This window comes from Solanum verrucosum, unplaced genomic scaffold (assembly GCF_900185275.1).
Source record: "Solanum verrucosum unplaced genomic scaffold, falcon-dt-bn FXZP01000275.1, whole genome shotgun sequence".
Classification (NCBI taxonomy): Eukaryota; Viridiplantae; Streptophyta; class Magnoliopsida; order Solanales; family Solanaceae; genus Solanum; species Solanum verrucosum.
Genome location: NW_026020738.1, coordinates 945,234 through 966,248, shown reverse-complemented (window position 1 = coordinate 966,248; position 21,015 = coordinate 945,234). Strand labels below are relative to the sequence as shown.

The 21,015-nt window shown below is 34.8% G+C and overlaps 2 protein-coding genes across 2 annotated transcripts; both read right to left on the bottom strand.

Moving 5' to 3' along the window:
- Nucleotides 1-122: 122 nt before the first annotated feature.
- Nucleotides 123-8,936, bottom strand: LOC125812649 (26S proteasome non-ATPase regulatory subunit 12 homolog A-like). The gene is made up of 11 exons (XM_049492140.1): nucleotides 8,868-8,936; nucleotides 8,588-8,782; nucleotides 5,998-6,105; nucleotides 5,810-5,914; nucleotides 5,611-5,667; nucleotides 5,291-5,487; nucleotides 4,115-4,214; nucleotides 2,534-2,646; nucleotides 1,460-1,613; nucleotides 1,248-1,325; nucleotides 123-676 (listed from the first exon to the last, which is right to left on the bottom strand). The coding sequence occupies exons 1-11, from the start codon at nucleotides 8,868-8,870 to the stop codon at nucleotides 458-460; spliced, it is 1,329 nt and encodes a 442-aa protein (XP_049348097.1). The 5' UTR covers nucleotides 8,871-8,936; the 3' UTR covers nucleotides 123-457.
- Nucleotides 8,937-11,717: 2,781 nt separating this feature from the next.
- Nucleotides 11,718-19,993, bottom strand: LOC125812657 (protein S-acyltransferase 8-like). The gene is made up of 5 exons (XM_049492149.1): nucleotides 19,809-19,993; nucleotides 14,357-14,542; nucleotides 13,642-13,929; nucleotides 13,142-13,372; nucleotides 11,718-12,191 (listed from the first exon to the last, which is right to left on the bottom strand). Exons 1-5 carry the CDS (start codon nucleotides 19,854-19,856, stop codon nucleotides 11,811-11,813), a joined length of 1,134 nt encoding a protein of 377 aa, XP_049348106.1. The 5' UTR covers nucleotides 19,857-19,993; the 3' UTR covers nucleotides 11,718-11,810.
- Between the last annotated feature and the right edge of the window lie 1,022 nt (nucleotides 19,994-21,015).

Genomic DNA, 21,015 nt, shown 5'->3' with positions numbered 1-21,015 from the left:
TAAAGTTGGGTGATATTGCGGTCCTAAAACAAACACAAGTGATATTCCTAGATAATATTTCAAACATGAGTGACCATCCAAGGAAATTACTCAAAATAAAACTATAGCGCTGATGAATGTGTTAAATAAGCATTAATGGAAGTTGACATTTAGCATCAAACCTAAATTTTTGCTGGCCACAATGAATAAATCATGCGGAGAAAACATCGATAAAGATACAAAATGGGGGAAGAAAATGAAACTCCGACAACAACGAGAAAAGCAAGCAGGCAAATCGTGATAGTACAGGCAGAGGAATCAAGATTTGCGAGTTTTTGCTCCTGTTGCTTGTTCCTCAGAATAGAGTACTGCAAAAAGGATTTCAACTTTGTCACAATGAACGTCCAGACCAGAATTCCTATAATTGATGCAAGTATCGGCTTGGCTCTACCTGTAGAGTTGTCCGATCCAAAGTCTTCTAAGCCTTTAGTGCAGCTTTGTGCACCATCGTTTCTTTGTGGATCTGGTGGCAACTCTTTTCGACAAGGTCAAGCAGCTTCTCCAAATTAGAAGCCCAAGAATTCAAGATGTCATTGCTGTCTTTTGGGGGTTGGAAACAGACAATACCCATAGGTCTGTCTATCTTAGCAACCAAAGCTTTTGACACAACCATTTCAGATAGGTGCTTCTCCGCTTCCTGAAAAAAAAAAACAAAAGAAAAGAAGATAAGAAATCACCAGACAAATGTATGCTATGAGAGGTAAGATGATTATGTGACAGCTGCAACATCTAGACAAACGGTGTTCAGTAACAATGAAGAGAAAATAGAATGGTGATTGGTTTTCAGTTCCAACATTTGAAAGTTAGTGCACAGAAGGTAAAAATTGGGAACATCTGCAACTCTCCGCTGAGTTATGTCAACAGCATTTTTTTTTCACACTGTTAACCTTCTTTACTATTTTAGTGCATAGGTGTAACAACGTTCCTGCCATCAGTAAGAACCAGAACAAGGATCTAAACTATTGTGAACCAGTTCTGAATTAACAAAGCTAGCAGCAAATGTTTTTCACAAGCACAGCTATATTGCTGCAAGGCACAGAGAGACCCCAAGACTTACAATTGCACTCGGCCTTTGCACTAAGGTTTAGACCACATACGCTTAATAATAGCAGGACCTCTCTAAATACCACCAAAGATGAAGTAAAACATGTAGCTATTGTACACAATACTTGAAACAAATTAGGAAAAGCAATAAACTAAACACGCACCTGAATATCGAGGCACAATAAAACTGCCAGTCTCTTCAAGGTTATTCTCGAGTAGTATTTTGAGACGACAAGGATGTTCTGCAAGGAAAATAGTACTTAAAAGTGAAACCACAATTCAAGAGGAAAATCGACTGCAGCATAGATCAACTTGACATATGCCATTATGACAAATCATCCAACAGGAGAACTAAAAGTGAGCCCTCAGATATTACATGCTCAATAACTCTCAGTTTGAGATCTTCAGCAGCCTTGTCCCCCAAAGTGCCACCAGGCATATTCTTCTCATTTTCAAACTCATCCTTGAATGTGTTCCATAAAGCAGTCCACTGAATGACCTCCATGGTAATCAATTGCTTCAGAAGCAGCCTGAAGCAAAAAAAAGAAGGAAGATACCAAAACAATCATTAGGCTGAAGTTGGTTCCCCACTCGTGTAGAGGGTGGAGAAAATTGTAAATTTCTGAAAAAACAGTTTGTTGGATAAAAGATAAGAAATTTATCCTTCTCAGCATGCAAAATTCCACATTTATATTGAAATAAAAGAGACTAGATAAGTTAGTCAAGTAGTAGAATAAGGTTATATACACGCTCATTGCTTGATATTTCTGTTTAGAGTTTCAATTTTTAAAATGTTAGTTTAAGAAAATAAGGACTTCAAAGATCCATTGATCATTGAATGACTCTGATCTCCTTCAGCCTTAACATGCAAGACACATACCAAATAAGCAAACATTGCAACAATGCAAAGCCCAATGAACCAGACTAGAACTCTATTGCTCCAGCCAATTTATTGTGTGATAAGATTTGACTAGGGAGGAAGTGTAAGATGGTTCAGTTGACATTTCTACTATATTAACTATTAGTAAATGAAGAAAGTATTAAGACAGTTTCTGAAAGCTAGTTTGTCACGGATACATTGGATGAATCTGTGAATAGTAAAAAAACTTAGATTCTTGATCTTTCTGAAAGATGCAGAACGATATTGTTGATGAACAGGTGGCAAACATCCTTGACGTCCCAAAATAGAAATCGCTATATAAACTTAACTTGTGCCAAAGGAAGTATAAAATATTTATCATCAAATGGCCTATAACCACCACACAGAAAGAAATAATTTCCACACAGAGTTGATGGCAATTGGCAAAATTTTGAGAAATCTTACCCCACAAATCCAAATATACAAATGCAAAGATACTATCACCATAAACATAGTTATTCCTTTTTTCCTTCTTTTTTTTTTATAAGTAGCAACAGTAAACGTAGTGCAATAGAGTTTTTTGCAAGAAACCTGAAATGAGGAATTTCTGAAAGATTTTTGTCCTCCAAAGTTGAGTTATGAAGACTTGATTGCATAGAATCATGGGGAGACAATACCAAGTACCAGCAAATTTTCCTCAGAACCTACATGAAATAACAGAGTTAAGCACACTGGTCAATCAATCATTATCTGCAATTAACCCTCTTCAAGATTTGGAATCTCAAATACAATGACGAGCTCCTCTATCTACATTTATACAAGTCTACAAATCGAAATGTTATTAAAAATAAAAAAATTATGCCTGATCCACTAAGAAAGGGCCTCTAATAACAACTTAAGTTAACAAAACAGAATACATTGTATCTTATTTATCAGTGACTTCAAGATACCAAAATAGAATACGTCCATCCATCCCACCCATTTTTCTCCTAATAATATAAACTTGGACTCTAAAACCTATAAAATAATGTTACATTTATTTAATCTTCTGGAGAATAATCAATGGTCTGTAGAAAGAGTAATAGCCAGACTAATGACTCTTCCTCCCCATTAGCTTTTATGTTTCTCTTCATATTATTCACACTTCTGCATTTACACATTCTTGTTTTCTTCTTAATCTAATTATCACCAAGTCTTATGCCACAGTTTTCGAAATTTGTTTTCCTTCTGCCCAAGATGTTCAATGATCAACACGGTTAGACTAAGAGCCTGTTTGGATTGTGGCTTATTTTAGGTGTTTTAAAGCCAAAATAGCTTTTAAGCAGTTTTGTAGTGTTTGGGTAAAATAAAAAAGTGCTTATAAGCACATGTTTTTAAGCCAAAAAATAAGCTAAAAGCCATAAGTAAAAATTTCTAACTTATGCCTTTATACGTCATAAGCCAAAAAGTAATCCAAACAGGCTAAAAGATAAAGCTCCCCCCCCCCCCCCATTATGATCATCTTTCTGACAGATGAAAAGGATGCCTACCCCCTTTTCTAGGAAAATAAAAAGAATGCTGACTCTTATCTTGTCAGATGAAGAGAAGCCTGACTAGCTGCATAAGAATACAAGCCCAGCTCACAATTATCATATGATACCAGAGAAACACTAATCCTATTTCTTCTCTTCTTAAATAATTTGTTTCCCAATAAAGGGAAGAAAGAGTATCTCTTTATAAATTTGTCATATCTGATGGTTTTGTATCACCTCTACTTGATGTAGCAATTAGAATTTTCAGGTAGGTGAAAATTAATTTAATTGTCACCAAATCTTAAAGCTATGCAGCAGTGACGTATCTGTTACAACAGAATAATAATTCCCAACCCGTTTACTTTTGTCAGAGAGTTGATACCTTTTGTTGGTAAATCAATTTAGTTGTCACATATTTTGAATTTTTTTTTTTTTGATGAAGTGAAATATCATTTAAGGCATCTAGGCAAAATGATATTGTGCAGCAGAATGACAATTCTTATATTTTCCTGTAAAGAATTGCTCATTAACCAACACTACATTTTATAGGCGTACTACTTTAAAAATTCAAAACTGATTTTCCATCGAATAATACCACAAGCACCATCTCGAAATTATAATTTATGCAGAATGCGGGTAATGCATGAAAGGGACCACTTACTGGTATCCACTGTGCTGGGTCTTCTTTCACAGAAGGGATCTCATATATAGCCTTGTAACAGCGACATATTTCAAGGTAATCATTGCTATGTGAGTAATACCTGCAACAGAAGTAGAACAAATGACACTCCAGTTTAAGATACACAAATGCAAAAAAACCATTCATTCCTCTAGAGCTATATCACTCTAAATAAGCAAGAATGTCATGCCTTAGGATTGATGACCTGCTAAATCAACAATTAAGAAAATCATGCAAGGTCACTCCAACCTAAAAATTTTTGGAGGCGTGGCAAGAACTATTCTATGATAAATAAAATAAACTTTCATTTACATTTGATAGGTGATGCAACTTTGAAAGACCTTTACCACTTCAAAACCCAGTATCAGCTTAGGTGACTCAAATTTATAGGGTGTAGATGAGCATAACCATGTCATTTAATTGTCATGTATTCTGAAGACAACTTCAATCACTTCTTATCATCTTGAAAGGAAGTGCAAAGTATAGCAGAACTAAAATTGTCTTCTAAAGTTTAGTCACCTGCTCCCAATAAAATTTAAAGAATGAAAGTCCATTCACAAATAAACCAAAGCAAACAGAGCAAATATGGAACTATCTCAAACATGCAGCTCTGCAAAACTTGCTTCAGTCTCTATTAATTCAACGACATCCAAGGTGTATTATCTCTTCGAAAAAAAATATGAACCTTTCTACAAAAAAGAAACATTTCTGACAAAGCACAGATAGCATTCACTTTAATCCTTTGGCACAGTTGATAAGGGGAGGAAACTAGAATTCTCATAAACAACTAAAACATATATAAAATGAAGACAATCAGAATCTTTATTCAGAAAACATGTCTAATCCAAACTCAAATGAAAGCAAGATGTAGACAAACTGCCAGAAAATGAGTAAATAAGGAAGTTATGTGTCTTAAATACTAATATCTTCAGTCCCGATACTGCACAAATCACCAAAACTAAGTGCAGAAGTTGCAAGCTTTAAGTATGAACACATTAACTATTCCAAGTTCTTTTAAGAAAATAAATTATGTTATCTTAAAATTATACTCAGTTAGCATGAATGTGCTGAATGCTTGATAGCAAGAAGGGTGTTGCATTCAACAATTCTAGAGAAGGTAACTTGCTTAGTCCACATTTAAAACATAATCAGATGTACCTAATCATTAATTGATAGTAGATCTGCTTCAACTCTGGCAGTGACGGAATATCTGCAGCAGGCTCCTCAACCACATTTTCACCCTCCTTTGCTTTCTTCTTTTCCTTAGATGGATCAGCTTCAAACACTCTGGGATTGATCTTTCTTGAGAGTATTTGAGCACGAACATAATCTTTATGATCTAAGCATAGACGAACCTGCAATATTCAGCACCACGCAGTTAGTCCAAAAGCATGGTCTCATTAAAATTTTGGGTATAAAGGAGAAGGAAGAGTTTTACCCATCAAAAAGGAGAAAAGAGAAGGAAGAGTATCACATACTTGTTCAAGAATAAAGGCTATCTTTTCAGTTTTTGCCATCGCTCCAAAGGTTTCAACCTGTTAGTTAAGCCATGGACACATAACATTGTAAGTGGGAAAAAACATAAAGAGTAAGGACCAGAATATTGCAGTTAGACATCAATTGCACAAAGCAAAAAAGACCAAGAAGACACCAAAGTGAAGGTCAACAAACACTTACCGCAACTTCTTGCATCAAATCAGCAGCCTCGCCTATGAGTTGTTGTTCTTCTTTAATCTTTGCGAGCTTCTTAATCAAGCGAGCTCTCTCAATCTCAACGTATATCTACATTCCAGATCATAGTTGTTCAGTAGGGAAGAGAATCAAATTGCAGTGATGTCTTTTCATCAAAATGAAAACGTGCTCACCTTTCCAGCAGACACACTGTTCAGTGTTTTGATAAGTTCTATCTTGGTGTCAAGATCGGGCGTCTGGTCAATGTACTGCATGGCTTGTTGAACCATGGCCTGTACAGCCTGCAGAAGTACCAGGGAAAACACCAAGCATATTAGTATAAAGTTTAAAGAGGACAAATGAACCCATAGTATCATGCATCAGTGTCATTGCAACTTGACAAAGTGCTGAAATGCCACAGGTATATTTTTCATGGGAATGGCTCATTCTATACACATACATGGGGAAAAGGAAGAGCATAACTAAAAAGGCATTTCAATATGGAATGGACAGGACTTGGGAGCTTACAAATACTCTAGTATGATTACCTGATTTTCTCAAAACACAAGCACATTGGTAGCCAATTGCCCAAGCATTCACAGATGAAGCCACTAAATGCATGTTCCCAGGTAGATGGTAAGTGAAAACAAGTAAAGGCAAAAAAAATTCTAATTAAGCACGAAGCAATTGCGATCCAACTTCTTGATCATTTTTCAGCAGCCTAGCTTCATCATGCTATGCAATTCCATGGTTCAAATACTTCCTTGCATCCTTGGCATTACATCGCTAATTACTATTTTTTCTTCCTATAAGTTCAATACAGAAGTAGTGGTTGGTAGAAATACCTGTCCCCTAGGCAAACACATGCAAGACCACCCATGATCTCTTATTCACTTATATCCCAAATCCAACATTCTCCCAGATAAATTTTTGCAGCCATAGGAAGCCTGGTTTAAAAGTTCCACACATATAAAGCTGCTAACCCACAATTTGGTTGCCAACATAGGTTTCTGTTTTTGTATTTTGGTCGTAGTTGACATTTTTCCTTGTACCTCACCCCTCCTAACCTCTATTTGTTTGAATTTGATTCCTAGCATTTCTGTAGGACCCCTCCACCAACATCACTAACCAAGAACTTTGGCCCTACATTCATCCTTTCCAAATTCATTTCCAAGAGAGCTAAAATGTGTCTTCACCTTCTTTTTTGGACAGGGTAAAAGCTCAAATGTGTGTTTACCTATCTTTCATTTTACTCAAATCCTACTAATCCGGTTTCGACCGTTTATTTTCAATAAGCATAAATACGAATATTAGATCTAGAGGTCGAGAAACCAAATGTCGCACTGAAATAATAATCCTAATAAACAACTCCATCAAAAATCTGAAAAAGGGAATTGCAAACGAAGCCGTCTCTAAAGTAGTTCATCAATTAAACAGGCAAAATCTCGGCGCAACATGGCAATTGTGAACAGCGACATACCCAGTGAAATCCAAATGAGGATTCGAACTTGCGTATTAACCATCCTGTATGTATTTTCCTTACCAGCATTTCTTATGTTGGAACACAACAATGTAAGACTCTCTTCAGTCTTTACTACTTCTTTTTTAATGATTGAGACCCTTCAAAACATGGGGAAATGGGCCCACCCTTCTTCTATCGATCTCCACCTAAATACAAAGCTTGGTCCGCCGTCCGCATAGTGTAAGACTCGCAAGTTCCTCAACCTTTTTTTTTAAAACTTAAGAGAGGCAAAATTCATCCAACACCCTATCAAGTAGTACCCCTTTTTTAGCAGTGTTTTTTTTAGCAGTGTTAAAAGTGGATGGCACGAGAGTTAGTGTTCCCGTATCACTTAAAAAACAAACAGGATAACTTTCCACTTTTTCTAAGTAGACCACAGCCTATACAAACTTCTGCTATGTTCATGGAAGCATTCATAGGTAGTCCCACATATCTTTTTAATCAAGTAAACTAAAATACTAAGCACTACTCTGTGCTTTTGCTTTTCCAAAGTCCAAACAAAGGAAAGAATCTCTCTTCCATTCCTTTTGTACCAAGCAAAGCATAAAGATGAGCCTATCCACTCACCTAGACCTAGAGAAGAACATTGACCCAACGCCCTCACCTACTTCCTCATGTTACAAGTCTGCAAAGCTAAAACTGATGAAGTTTTTAATTAACACACTAAGTAATCAGCACGTCTACATGCTCTTTCCATTGAATTTACAGCAAGACTACAAGAGCAAGGAAGAACCTAGAAAGTGTATTATAGCTCCAGCATATCATACATACTGCACAAACAATTATACTAATATATCGAAATTTATACATTTCAGAGAAAGAACTCAACTATTTTGGTACTATAAATCAGAAAAACAAAAAGTGAAAAAAAAGAGGACGGTCTGAAAGTAAGTCCAGTACATTGCCCTCTAAGTTCAAAACATGCCTTCTATCAGCATATCACAGGTGGGTTCTTCATCAAATCAATTTTGCTTATGTGATGGTCAAGATCAAATTTTGCTTATTTACTCAGTAAAGTATTACTATATGAAACTCAATAGGTCAAATCAAAACTTCAATTACGTGAAAAATCAAGATCTTTAGTTACAACCAACAGCTTAACCACACAATAATATACTGATCTCTAAAACTTCCTACTTTTTCCTTCACATAATTTAGCAAACAAAAACATGATTTTCAAGACCAGATTCATAAACAAACCAAAACCCAAATTTTAAAGTTGTAAAAATCAACTAATTAATAAATAAAATAGACAAACATGCCTGTTTCAATTGTCCACGGCGCTTAGACAATAGAACAATCTGTTCATTTAAAGTTTTCCATGCGCGAGCTTCAAAGCAAAGCTGAAGAATGTCTGTAGCTGCTTTTCTAGTACTGGCGACGTCGCCAGCTTGTCTCATCTGCTTCTCTACATTCAGAAGCGCCTCAATTTGCGCCTCCAATTTCCCATCACCTTCCTGTAAACAACAAAACATGATAAACAGCGCTAAGATCGAAAATTGAGCACGAATTATACAAATCGAAAGAAAAATCGAAGCTTACCATATTGATTGTTAAGTTTTTTTTGAAGTTCGATTGAGATCGATTCTCACAAACCCTAGAAGAGAGAGAGAGAGAGAGAGAGAGAGTAGAGTTTGAAGACTTTTACTTTAGAGTGTTTTTAACTTGTTTTCTATTAATTTTATTTGTCTAGTTTTCTTGTAGGAGTAGTTATGCTTGACAAAAAAAAAAAAAGAATTAATATCTTTTAGAAAAAAATTTAAATCTACATTTTAAAGTTGAAAAATTGGACAAACCAATTTGATTATGAAAATTTAAAATTTATTTTATTTTATTTTAAAAAATTGAAGTTAGAATTGTGAAAGTGGAAAAAAAAAGCAAGGATTTGTTTTCGAGTTGAAAATGGTAATTTAAAATTAAGTTGTGTTTAATATGAATATAAATTGAGGTATGTTTTTTTTTATATTTTTATGAGTGATTTGGAGCGGAAACTGTGAAAATAGTTTTTGAAATTGAATTTTGAATTTTATAATAATTTTATGTTCAAACAATTTGTTGAATTAATAATATTTCTCGATTGGCAGCTTTTCGATCTTTACTTTTAGGAGCGGCAGGGCTTGGTTGATGGGGGTCCTCTGTCCGCATTCAATTTGATTGTGTCTGTCTTGATCTAACATTTTGTTATGAGTTGACTGAACAAATATGGATTGAAATTCAGATGGATTGAGTTCAAGTGATACAACATTTTCAATCGATCATAGGGCCTATTTTATCCTTATTGAATTTATTCTATTGAAGCGTACCGTATAAGTTTATTCTCATCTTACTGGAAGTGATAGAATCTTATCTGTGGAATTTTATAACAAAGGAAAGCCTTCAACCATAATACATTGTCATTTGATTGAAACAAGTTTTGTGTTGCTCACTACTCCTTAAGGCCAAAGACAAGGTCGAACCATAATTTCAAGATTGCAATCTAACAAACATTATGTTACCTACACAAACTTGCTAGTCAAAGTCAAATGATTGTTTTTTCTTCTCCGCTCATTCTTTTTCTACAAATTTGGCAGGTGGATTACCAGAGAAGGGGGGACAACTCATTTTCCTTTGCCTTGTTCAATTTTGTCTTTTCTGATTGAAAGTAGCAAACACTTTACACTGCTTGGGTTGCATCATGTCCAAGACAATACTTTTTTGTAAATTGAGATGGATTGATCTTCGCTTATCTTGTCTCCTCCTTGTACTAGTTGGTGTTGGGGCAGTACTTAATACGAATTTCCGCATGCCCTAGACAGCCGAGGCGGACCCACATGATCCCTTTTGGATGCTCGAGCACCCATTAACCTCGTATCGAACTATATGTACTTATATAGAAATTAAGAGATGACGTATAAAAATTAAAGTCGAGCACCCAGGTAAGCATGAATTTCAAAATACACAATTAATTTTATTGTAATAGTTAATTGACATGTAATATCATTGATTCATTATAAAACTTATGATTAATTGATGTAAGTTCGCATTCCCGAGTAATATGTATATCGATTTTTTTTTAATGTATATGTTTATAAGTATTCAAAATTGATGATATTATAGTACATTTTAAAAACCTATTCTTCATAACATAAAATAAATAAATAAAAGAAGTTTAATTATAATAAAAGATTCTTAAGTATGAAGATTTATTCTTAATAAACTAATGTAGATATTTTAAAAAAAATAATATGATCATTATTTTTAGTTTAATGGTTTAATGAATCGAAATAGTCTATTATTAAAAAAAGACTTTAATGACATGTCATGCCAACTAGGAGAGAGTGGGCTTTTGAAGTGTCAAGTATATTTGGAGGAAAATAGTGATAGTTGAGTGATATTTTGGTCCTAAAAGAAACACAAATGATATTTCAAGGCAAATTCTTAAACTTGGATAATCAGAATTGACTCCAAATAGTTTGGTTGGTGTAGTGGTTACAAGTGCATAAGCCTGTTAGCTAGCTTATATTCCAAGGTTTGATTCCCTCTTAGCACATAAATTTTTTGTTTCAAATTCAATTCTCCTTTTTCTACTTATTTATTTCAATTTGATTATTTTATTTTATTAAACGCCTTCCTCCCAACGCCCTAACCTGCATTGTTTTTCTAAAGACATGTGTTAAATTTGTGCACTTATATTTTGTAATTGATAGCTAAAGAAGCACCCACAATCTTAAAATCCTGAAACCGCCCACCACTGCGAGACAACTTCAAGGTTCCCATCGATTACAAAGGTTTATACCATTGAGCTTGCTTATGCTCGCTCCCCTTTGATTGTATGTAATTTCTATAAGTAAAATTGAGTGTGGCTTCAATCGAGTTTGCCTCGGCTTCTTATGCACATGAGGAACTAATTGAGCGCAAACTCGTGTCAACTTTAGGTGGTTGTTGATCAAATCTGCCTATATTATTTATTTATATACAATACCAAAATGACACTTGCATATGGAGACCTAGTAAATTGAAATTACTTGCAACTAAATGGAACTTCACTTGAATAACCAATTTTCTCCCACTACTCCATTTTCTCTGCCATGGTTATCAAACAATGCATAAACAATTTGTTCAAATGTGAGTTTTTATATCCTTGTATGGAACAAACTCTAACCACAAGAACAGATGTACACATTGTTTAAATTCAGAGTTAGATACAAAGTAAAGAATTCAAACAGCTATAGTTCTTCCAATAAATAGTTAAAACCAGTAAACACTTGAGATGGACCGATTATCCATCTCATCTCTTCACGCTAACAGGGAGAGCCCAGCTCGAGAAAGAGACACCGATGCATATTCATGGCTAGCAACAAGTGTTGTGTTGCATCTTAAACCTCAATAAATGATCAGTTGAACCTCCTTTTGAGTGATCTAAATAATGTCAGCAGGACGAAATAGGAATGTATTGTTGGGAAAAAATTGGTGATATTGAATTTGGTTTCTTTCCACTTGTTCTGCTTAGTATGAGGGTCTGGAGGAAAACTGGGACTCCAGACCAAACCCAAAATCAACCTCAGAACGACCAATTGGCGACCTGTCACTTCCTCTACCTCTAACATCACCAATTTCCTCAGAGTTACGGCGTTGGGATATCTTCATAATATCATCTCCAATATCAAGATCGTCTTCCACCTTAATTCGTGTATCCCCATCAGAGATATTTATATCTGTTTCTTGAATGTTACTCTTAGGAGGCTTTGACGCCCCTTCCTGTACATAGCTGCGAAAATTGATTTTTGAAGGTTCAATCCTTGAGCAGAATAGTTGAAGAAAATTTTTTATGCATCCCCGGTTATACACCCTGTTGTCTCCCTTATAACGAAAGTTCTCATATGTGGTCTGCAGAAATCATTAGCAATAAAACAAGTCAAAATTGTATAATGAGAAGGCGATCAATCTCCTTCATCGAACAGCAATTATAAAGCCACTAAAAGTTGTATATCTATCAACTATTTTTTCTTAAAGTGTGATAGGATCACAAAAAATATTCATACCGTTCCTCTTTCAACAGCACTCTCTTTTTACTACTAAAAAGTTACTCCTTCAGATGTTTTTCCAATTCCTTTTCTTTCGGAAGTTATGGAAGACAAGAAGAATAAAGTTTAAAATAATAGAGCATCTTATGAAATAGAACAAATGGAAAAAGAGCATGAGATGGAACAAACTTAGGCATTTGTTCTTTATAGCTAAATCAACAAGTCTAGCCCGTAGAGAGGCTCTTATGAGGAATATATGAACCATCATCATGAACAAAGAAACAACACACTGACAGATTGGCAAGGGGGAAAAAAAACATTAGAAAGAAACATATATTACTCGAGGAAATACGTGTTTTACATTTTAAATTAGATGATCTCAAGTCTTAACTATAGATCATATTCTTGAAATAGAACATTCCACTTCCTCTAATATATATGAATTAACAAAATCATACAAACATTTGTCACATTTTTCTGGAAAAACAACCCTTGAAAAATAACTAACAAAATGTAAAGAAGAAACGTCAAAAAAGAATTCCCTCCATGATAGCAAATAGAGGCCAAAAGGGAGTCATTATCTTCTACTTTTCTCCTAATCATTTGTATTAAATTTTCTAAATGCATGGACAAGTGTCACTGACAAGCCATCAATCATTTGGAAGGGATGCATACTTGTGTCCAATAACACCATGACAATAATGGAGTCGTCATCTAGGAATAAAAAATATTACTATGATTGATAGTACTCAGATGCAATACAGCAGAAAAGCGTTAAATTATTAATTGTAAGAGGTTTCAAACCAAACTAACCTGATTTGTACCAATGAGATACAAATGGAAGCCAGTAAGACCTCCAACAAACCACAGTGCAATAAAACAATAGGCCATCAATGCTGCAGATGCCGGTGATTCTTTGATAGCTTTCCAAAGAGTTCCAGAATCATCCATAAGAAGTTTCAGATACAAAGCCGATATGGAAAAGACGAAAACACAAAGGAGGGCTGTTGAAGAAACAAATAGAAAGAAGCACCGATAGTTCCGCTGTGCACCAACAAAGAAGAAGAGAAAAAAGGAAAGTGTCTCAAAAGGATATCGAAACAGCATTTAGAAAAGAAGAAGAGCTTCTCTTCTCCTAAAATTTGTATATTAACTTTTTTCCAATATCAGCATTTTGGAGTCAGGATACAGTTGGCACATTTCATCTTTAAATGAACCAAATAAATTAGGAAGCGTAAGAAAAGTAACAAATAGAGAATTCTCCATGGAACTTCAAGAAAAAGAAATAGTAATGAAAAAATGGATGTACTTACCTTCCCAATGCATTGACCCACCCAAGGGCAATGATGATCAAATCGCTCCACACAATTATCACATACCGAGCAATGAGAGCATCTTGGTGGACGGTACAACATGCACGTTTCACAATATTTAACTCGTACAGGCAAACCATTCACAAGGACTTCTTTGAAGCGAGGCGGTCTACTGCCAGTTTCAACGGAAGCTGAAGAATCATACCCTAGAACTTCCTCTGGAGGATGAGAATTACGAGGAACAATGCCAGGATCATTTGCTGATGTTGAAAGTAGAAGTATAAAGACCTATGGCAACCAATACCACATTAGGATATTGAAATACTAAGAAACAACAGAATAGAGCATTATGATGATACTATAGGATTCCAACTGCTGCAAACCACCTGCCCACCCCAAAAGAATATATGTGTGTCTTCAAGAATGAGTGCTAACCTTATGAGAAGAAAAGAAGAATGCACGTTGGCAGTTATGAAAGTTAAGCAAAAAACAGGGGTAAAGGCAGCTGGCAACAATGTAAGCAACAGGGTGAGCAAGGTGGGTATCTTGGTAGAAATCAAGCCTCTACTTCTTTTTGGGAGGGAAAAAGGGGAAGGCAGAAACTCATAGACAGATTTCTGTTCAAAAAATTGAAGAAGGAACACATGGAATTTTCATGAAACGCATGCAAAGTGGATCATTAACAGACACTAAAAGGAAGAGTTAAGAAACTAACATAAATTGTGAAGACAATAGTTATCACCAAAATTGCATATCCTGCACTTTCTCGTTGGAGTTCAAGCACGAGATTTCTTGCCACAAATACACAAAATAGAACAACAGGGACAAGGATGAGCGTGAAGGTGATAATCAATGACTTAGCATCTGGTCCAAATATTAGCCTCCCACCAAGCAAGAATTTCTGCACATGACATAAACCACAAAAAAAGAGTCAAGTACAAGGACATATGTCCAAGTGAAAAATAGCATACTCATACTCAGTCGCAAAATCAACAGATAGATTCTTGTTTTAGGAAACAAACAATTGATCACAATACGTAGCTACTTTACAGACAGCAAATTTAAGAAGTTCCCTTGGGTGTTGAAGGTGAATTGGGGCGTCACAGTCACTTCTCTTTTTCTTTTTAGATAGGACAGTTTTTTTTTAAGGAGAAACCATAGTTTTTAAATTTGAGGTCGTAAATTTCAAGTGCACTCATGTTTGAGAAGATGAGAGCTTTTTCCTTCCAGATGGTCACTAGGCATCAAAAGATCCTTTTATTGATCAAAGAAGGCTAAGATCCCCAGCTACATTACAGTTTCCGAGGAGTCCGTAACAAGTAGAAAAGCCTAGTAGAACAGAAAAATTGTCTTTGATTCATTTCACCAATTGGTGCTTTAACTGAATCACATTGTTGGTATACCCTTAAACCACCATGACATATTATATATTACCCCTTCTAAACAAAAGATGTATCAACTTATGGCCTACCTACAAAAAATGACTAACATTAGGAACTTGCAAGTTTGATCAACGAGTCCCTGGTAATTGGTATTGCATCTCAATGTTCAAGCCACCACTGCCTTTCAGTAGACTAACTCCAACATAAACGAAACTGTGATCTAAATTTTGCACTAAATTTTAAACTTAAAATCTCAAACATAAGTAAAAATGAATTACAGGTGCTCTCTGTCGGTACCAATATCACAACTATGCTCGCATATATTGGACTTAGGAGATCCTATTTCTATCAGCTGAGCCTAGTCCACTAATAGGAACAACCGCTTTCTATGTTGAATAAAAACTTCCAGATTACACCAGAAATTTCCAGGCAGCTCATATTTCTGCAAATACTGTGATGCTCACATTTACTGACTTTTCATCAATTTGAATTGAATTATTTATAGTTAAAAGGATAAAAATATTGACAATCACAACAATGTCATGTATTTATAACACAGATAAATTATGATTTTACCTCTATCTATGGAATATGCTATCTATATATATATATTACAGAGAAAAAATTCATAACAATACAATCTTTCCTTTGGGAAGGAAAGTACAACCATGATCCATATTTTGCAAGTGTCACTCAGCATTTCTCTTGCAATGAGAAAAGTACCCTGCTAAAAGTGATTGTCAAAAGCAGTATGTCCAAAGGATAGCTCGTGAACAGACACATATAGAAGAATACGGGCATGAGAAAAAAAATCTTGTCTCGTTCAAGAGACCATTCACCTCTTTCCATTCAGACCTTTCTCGTTGCTTCCTGCCAGTTTGATGCTGCTGATATTTCGACAGCACTGTGTTTCCTCTGCGATGTCTATTAAATTTTTTTTAATAAATGGTACCCACTGCCTATTCATGTCTATTCCTGTGATTGTTCCAGCAGCACATGCCATGTTTAACATCAGCATCAGTACGCGGACAAGTTTGTCACCATCCGTGAACAAGTTTGTAGTAAACACTTAGTTTCTGTACAACAACACGTTTTGGTTAATGCATATTAAGTGTCATGTTACCATCCGGTAACACGTCTTCAGTCAACGCTCAATCAGCAGCATGCCGCAGTCCAGCAACACATTGTCATCCATCAATACATTTCTCTTTTTTTTTTTTTGATACGGTAAAGATTTATTGACTAGGTAACAAGAAGGTACCAAAACCAAAAGTTACAAAAGACAGCGGGGAATATCCATACAGTCAATTACAACATCTCCCTAGCAGCTCCAAAAACTCCATATATTGATCTATATTATCAAGGAAACTGCTTTTACACCAGCAAACAAATTATGTAAACACTTAATTTAACTCTAGAAATATGGTCTTTTTGCCCATCAAAACAAGCTTTATTTCTTTCTAGCCAGATAGTCTAGAATATGCACAAAGGTATAGTTCTCCAGATTTGCTTCAAAGCTTTGTGTGTTCCCTGGTGCTGCCAACTCTCCAATAATTCCTTCACACACTGAGGCATGATCCAAGAGATCCTGCAAATACTGAAGAAAAATTCCCAACATTGTCTAGCTATTCTGCAATGCAAAAGAAGGTGATTCACAGTCTCCAACTCTTCGTCACATAAGTAACATTGATTACTTAGTGCAAAACCCTTTATCTGAAGATTATCCTGAGTAAGGAAAGCTCCTCATGCTACAATCCAACCAAAACAAGCTACCTTTATAGGAGCTTTAGTTCCCCAAATCCCTTTCCATGGCCAACTAGTATCACAAAATCTTGTTTGTTTCATTAGAAGGTTATAGCACTTTTTTACTGAAAAGGTTCCATCATACTAGCTATCCATACTAGTGAATCCCCTTTACTCTGATCAATGTGGGTATAATCCAGTTGAAGGAGCAATAGACAAAAGTCGTCAATTTCCCAATCATTCAAATTCCTTCTAAAATTCATCTGCCATCCCGTGTTGAAATAAAAATCAGCCACAACTCCATCTTTGTTATTGCAACAACTGAAAAAAAGAGGAAATTTTTGTTTCAAGCACTCATCACCCGTCCATAAGTCAGTCCAAAATCTAATTTTTGCTCCATTCCCCACCTACAATTTGGTGAATTGTTGAAACTTGAAACTTGGCCCATAACTTACAAATCCCTTTCCATACTCCCCCTCTAGTGTATGAAATATTTGAAGGGGGGATTCCAGCCTTGCCTGCTACCATAGATTGCTTCAATTATTTTGATCCAGACCACCCCTTCGTTCCTGCTAAATCTCCAAAGCCACTTACACAACATGCTTTTATTGTGCAATCTCAAGTTTCTAATTCCCAATCCACTCCCTTCCTTTGCACTAGTGACCACTTGCCATCTAACTAAGTGAAACTTTTTGTTGCTACGATTTCCTTCCCATAAGAACTTATTCCTCATAGAGTTCATCTTTCTTTCAATTGCATCAGCCATAGCAAATAATGACATTAGATAGGAAGGCATACTATCAGTTTAAATAGCATCACGTGATTAATTTGCCACACATAGCCCAGCGCTCACCATCGACATTGACATTCAGTAATCCTTTACCAGTCAACACAGTTGGTGGCATGTTGTTGTCCAACTATACATCACTGTCCAATAACGTGTTTCTAATCAGGACGAAGTTAGCACCACAATGTCATCAGTGCCATGGCATTATTTGGTTATCAGAGCCACAAATTATTAGTAACTCAAGTTGATTCACCTTAAGCTTTAAAATATAAGATAATTAATGGCATGGCAACAAATGCACTGCTATTAAAGTCAAGATCAGTGCTATAATAGTAAGTTGTGTAATAACTGTATAAATAAGCCAGTACCACAATTAGCGCAGTCAAGCAGTGCATTAGTGCACTGCAGTCAATCCTTTATCAAGCTCATATATATTTCTATATTTTCTACAATCTCACTAAGGTATGTAATCACTCTTCATAGCTGTCGAGTGCTTCCTAACTTTTAACACCTATGTCAGGTGGCTCTTGTATCTTATGCGCATCATGAGAGAAACTTTTTTTTGGATAAGTAGTTTAATTGATGTAAGAAGGAGAAATCCCCATATTCAAGTCATATACCAAAAACATCAAGTTAATAAGGATGATATTTGTTCTTTCTTAATTTCCACTTTACCTTAGATTTTCACAGCTAGAAGTGCCAAATCTTGCAAAAATCCTTATAATTTTAGGCCCTGAATGACAATCCTACTAGAAATATCAAAATTCAGGTCAAAGAGTATGCCCCACGTCACACCAGATGTAGTATGTTGAGACCACAACCATAACTATCGCTTTGATGCTAAGTTGCTCAGACTCTTCACTTTTGCTATAGCACCCGTGTCGACACGACATGGGTGTGGGATCCATACCCAATCGGGTCAACAGATTTTGGGTACTTTGACCAAAATCGACGGAGAAATTCCGGACAGGTTCAATTATTTCTGTAATCTAAACAAAAGCTCGTGAAATTGAAGAAAATGGAATAACTTGTATATAGAAATTTCTTAAGACACTCCCTTTCCATTTATCTCCTTCCAAGATTCTCCTCTTATTAATATTTTCTCCTAAAGTTTTCTACATAATATCTCATAATTTAGGTTTTATAGCTCTATTTTTAGCCGAATCCCTGCACCCATATTAAAACCTGAATCCATATCCCCAAATCTTAAAATTTAGCTCATGAAGGATCCGACCTCTAGATCCATACCCGTATCAAATACCCGCAACTTAGCATTGAGGAGCAAAGCTCTTAAATGATGAAATTACAAGTTACCATTAGTAATCATGAAGGATTACTAGGAATACATCATGATAGGCTTAGTTCAAGTGGCAACTATTGAGGGACTTGTGATTACGTCACATGTTCAACCCCTACATCATGCAAATTAAGCCTAATATTTAAGTGGAAAAGGGTAGATGAACGGACCCATTATTTCCAAGTTTCAAAGGTTGTTGTTGATCCTAACGGTTGGCCCCAACAGAATTCTTGATCATAATTTATTTCATCAATGCCGAGACTTTATTGAACTAACTACAACTAACGAACTAACTAAAACTAACGAACTAACTACAACTAACGAACTAACTAAAACTAATGAACTAACTACAACTAACGAACAATTATTCCTTCCTCTAATGCTAAATAGCTCATTGGACCATAAGAAACCATCCGAGACTACTAACCATCAACCACGCGTATCAGCTACCTCCCACCAGAACAAATACCAGGTAATTCCATCCATCAAGACTCAAACAAATGGAAAGAACTGACATACTGTTTTCATCCTTTGCTTAGGTTTGAACGTGAGACTTCATAATTCTCATCCCACCTCAATAACCATTATTCCAACAAATTTTACTTCTTCACAGCTATTTCAAGAATTTGAAATAGCCATCCATAGAAAGTAACAAACCAGAAACTCAATACAAAGAACCCCACAAACACAACTCAATTCCAACACCCCCAACCCCAAAAGACCAAAGCTTTCATTTTTTTTCTCATCAACACAAGCTAACTCTTAAAACAGTAAACCCCACATCAAATTCCAGCAAAGTAACACCAACCCATCAATCATTATTACAATATAACCACACCCAATTATCAATAAACTTCAAAACAAAAACATAACCTCAACCAAAAAAAAATAAAAAATAAAAAATCAAGAAAGCAAAATTATTGTTAAATAAGTATATAAACTAGTAAGAGGTGCTTACATTGTTGGCCTTCCAAGACTGGTACACGAGCTTAGGCTGTTTAGCCATGAAAGATTGATTCTTTGTCACTTTGCTAAAGCAACAAGAAGAAGAAAACACAAGTAAAAATTATTTACTTTCATTAAATTTTTTTGTCCCTTTTTTCCTTTTTTGGCTTTTTGTTCAACTTTTAAATGGCGCTTGTGGTTCAAATGCGGTGGATTTAATGATGGTTTGTTAGCTTTTTCTTTTTTTATTGTATAGTTTTTTCCATTAATATAATAATTTTCTCTCTTTTTCTTTTTACTTTCCGTTTTAATCAATTAGGACATTTCTCTTTTTCCCTTTGACCAGGTGTAAATTGGAAATTGATTTGTTGTAAAAAAGAAGTGTTAATTTTTATTTTGAAAATAATTTGTTTTGATTTTAAGTAAACAAATTAAAAATTATGTCACGTAAAAGGTTAATGTCTCGTGTAATGCTTCCTCGAATATAACGTTATTAATATGATATATTGAGCTATATGATATAGTGTTTTTTATTGAATCATATATATTTGAAAAGCGGCCTTTAATTACCCATTATCATTTAATTTCATTATCTATAAAATATCTGGTATGTAACAATTCTTTATATTTTTACACCAAGAAAATCACAGTAAATAAATTTTGTTAAGTTTCTTTAATTGGCTAAATTCTTGGACAATGAATAAGATTTTTAAACAATGAATAAGATTTTCCTTTAAAATACTGCATATATAGTTTAATTTTTTAAAGAGTATCCCTCATTTGATTTTTATTTATCCACTTTAAATTTAATTTGTTTCATAAAAAGCAATAATTGATAAAAGTATTTTACTACAATACCCAAATTAAATTAGTATTTAAATGGAACATACAATATGAATGTAATTGTTGACAAATGGCTTTTTATAAACTTAAATGTATTTAAAATTTATAATCACAAATATTCATTTTTTAAGAGTACAGAGATATAAAATTATTAATATGGTTCATTAAAATATCTCTCCACATCTGTCTATGAACTGTGGTTTTCCCATTATTATTATTTTAATGTTACATGAGTAATGCTTGTAATTAATAAAATGTTTTCTAAATTATAAATTAAATTTTATTTACCATATAAATAGAGATTTTGTAAAGAATTTGTTATAAACTATAGCACTATTTATTACTAATTATTTTGCATAAGTGGCATTGAAACTTGT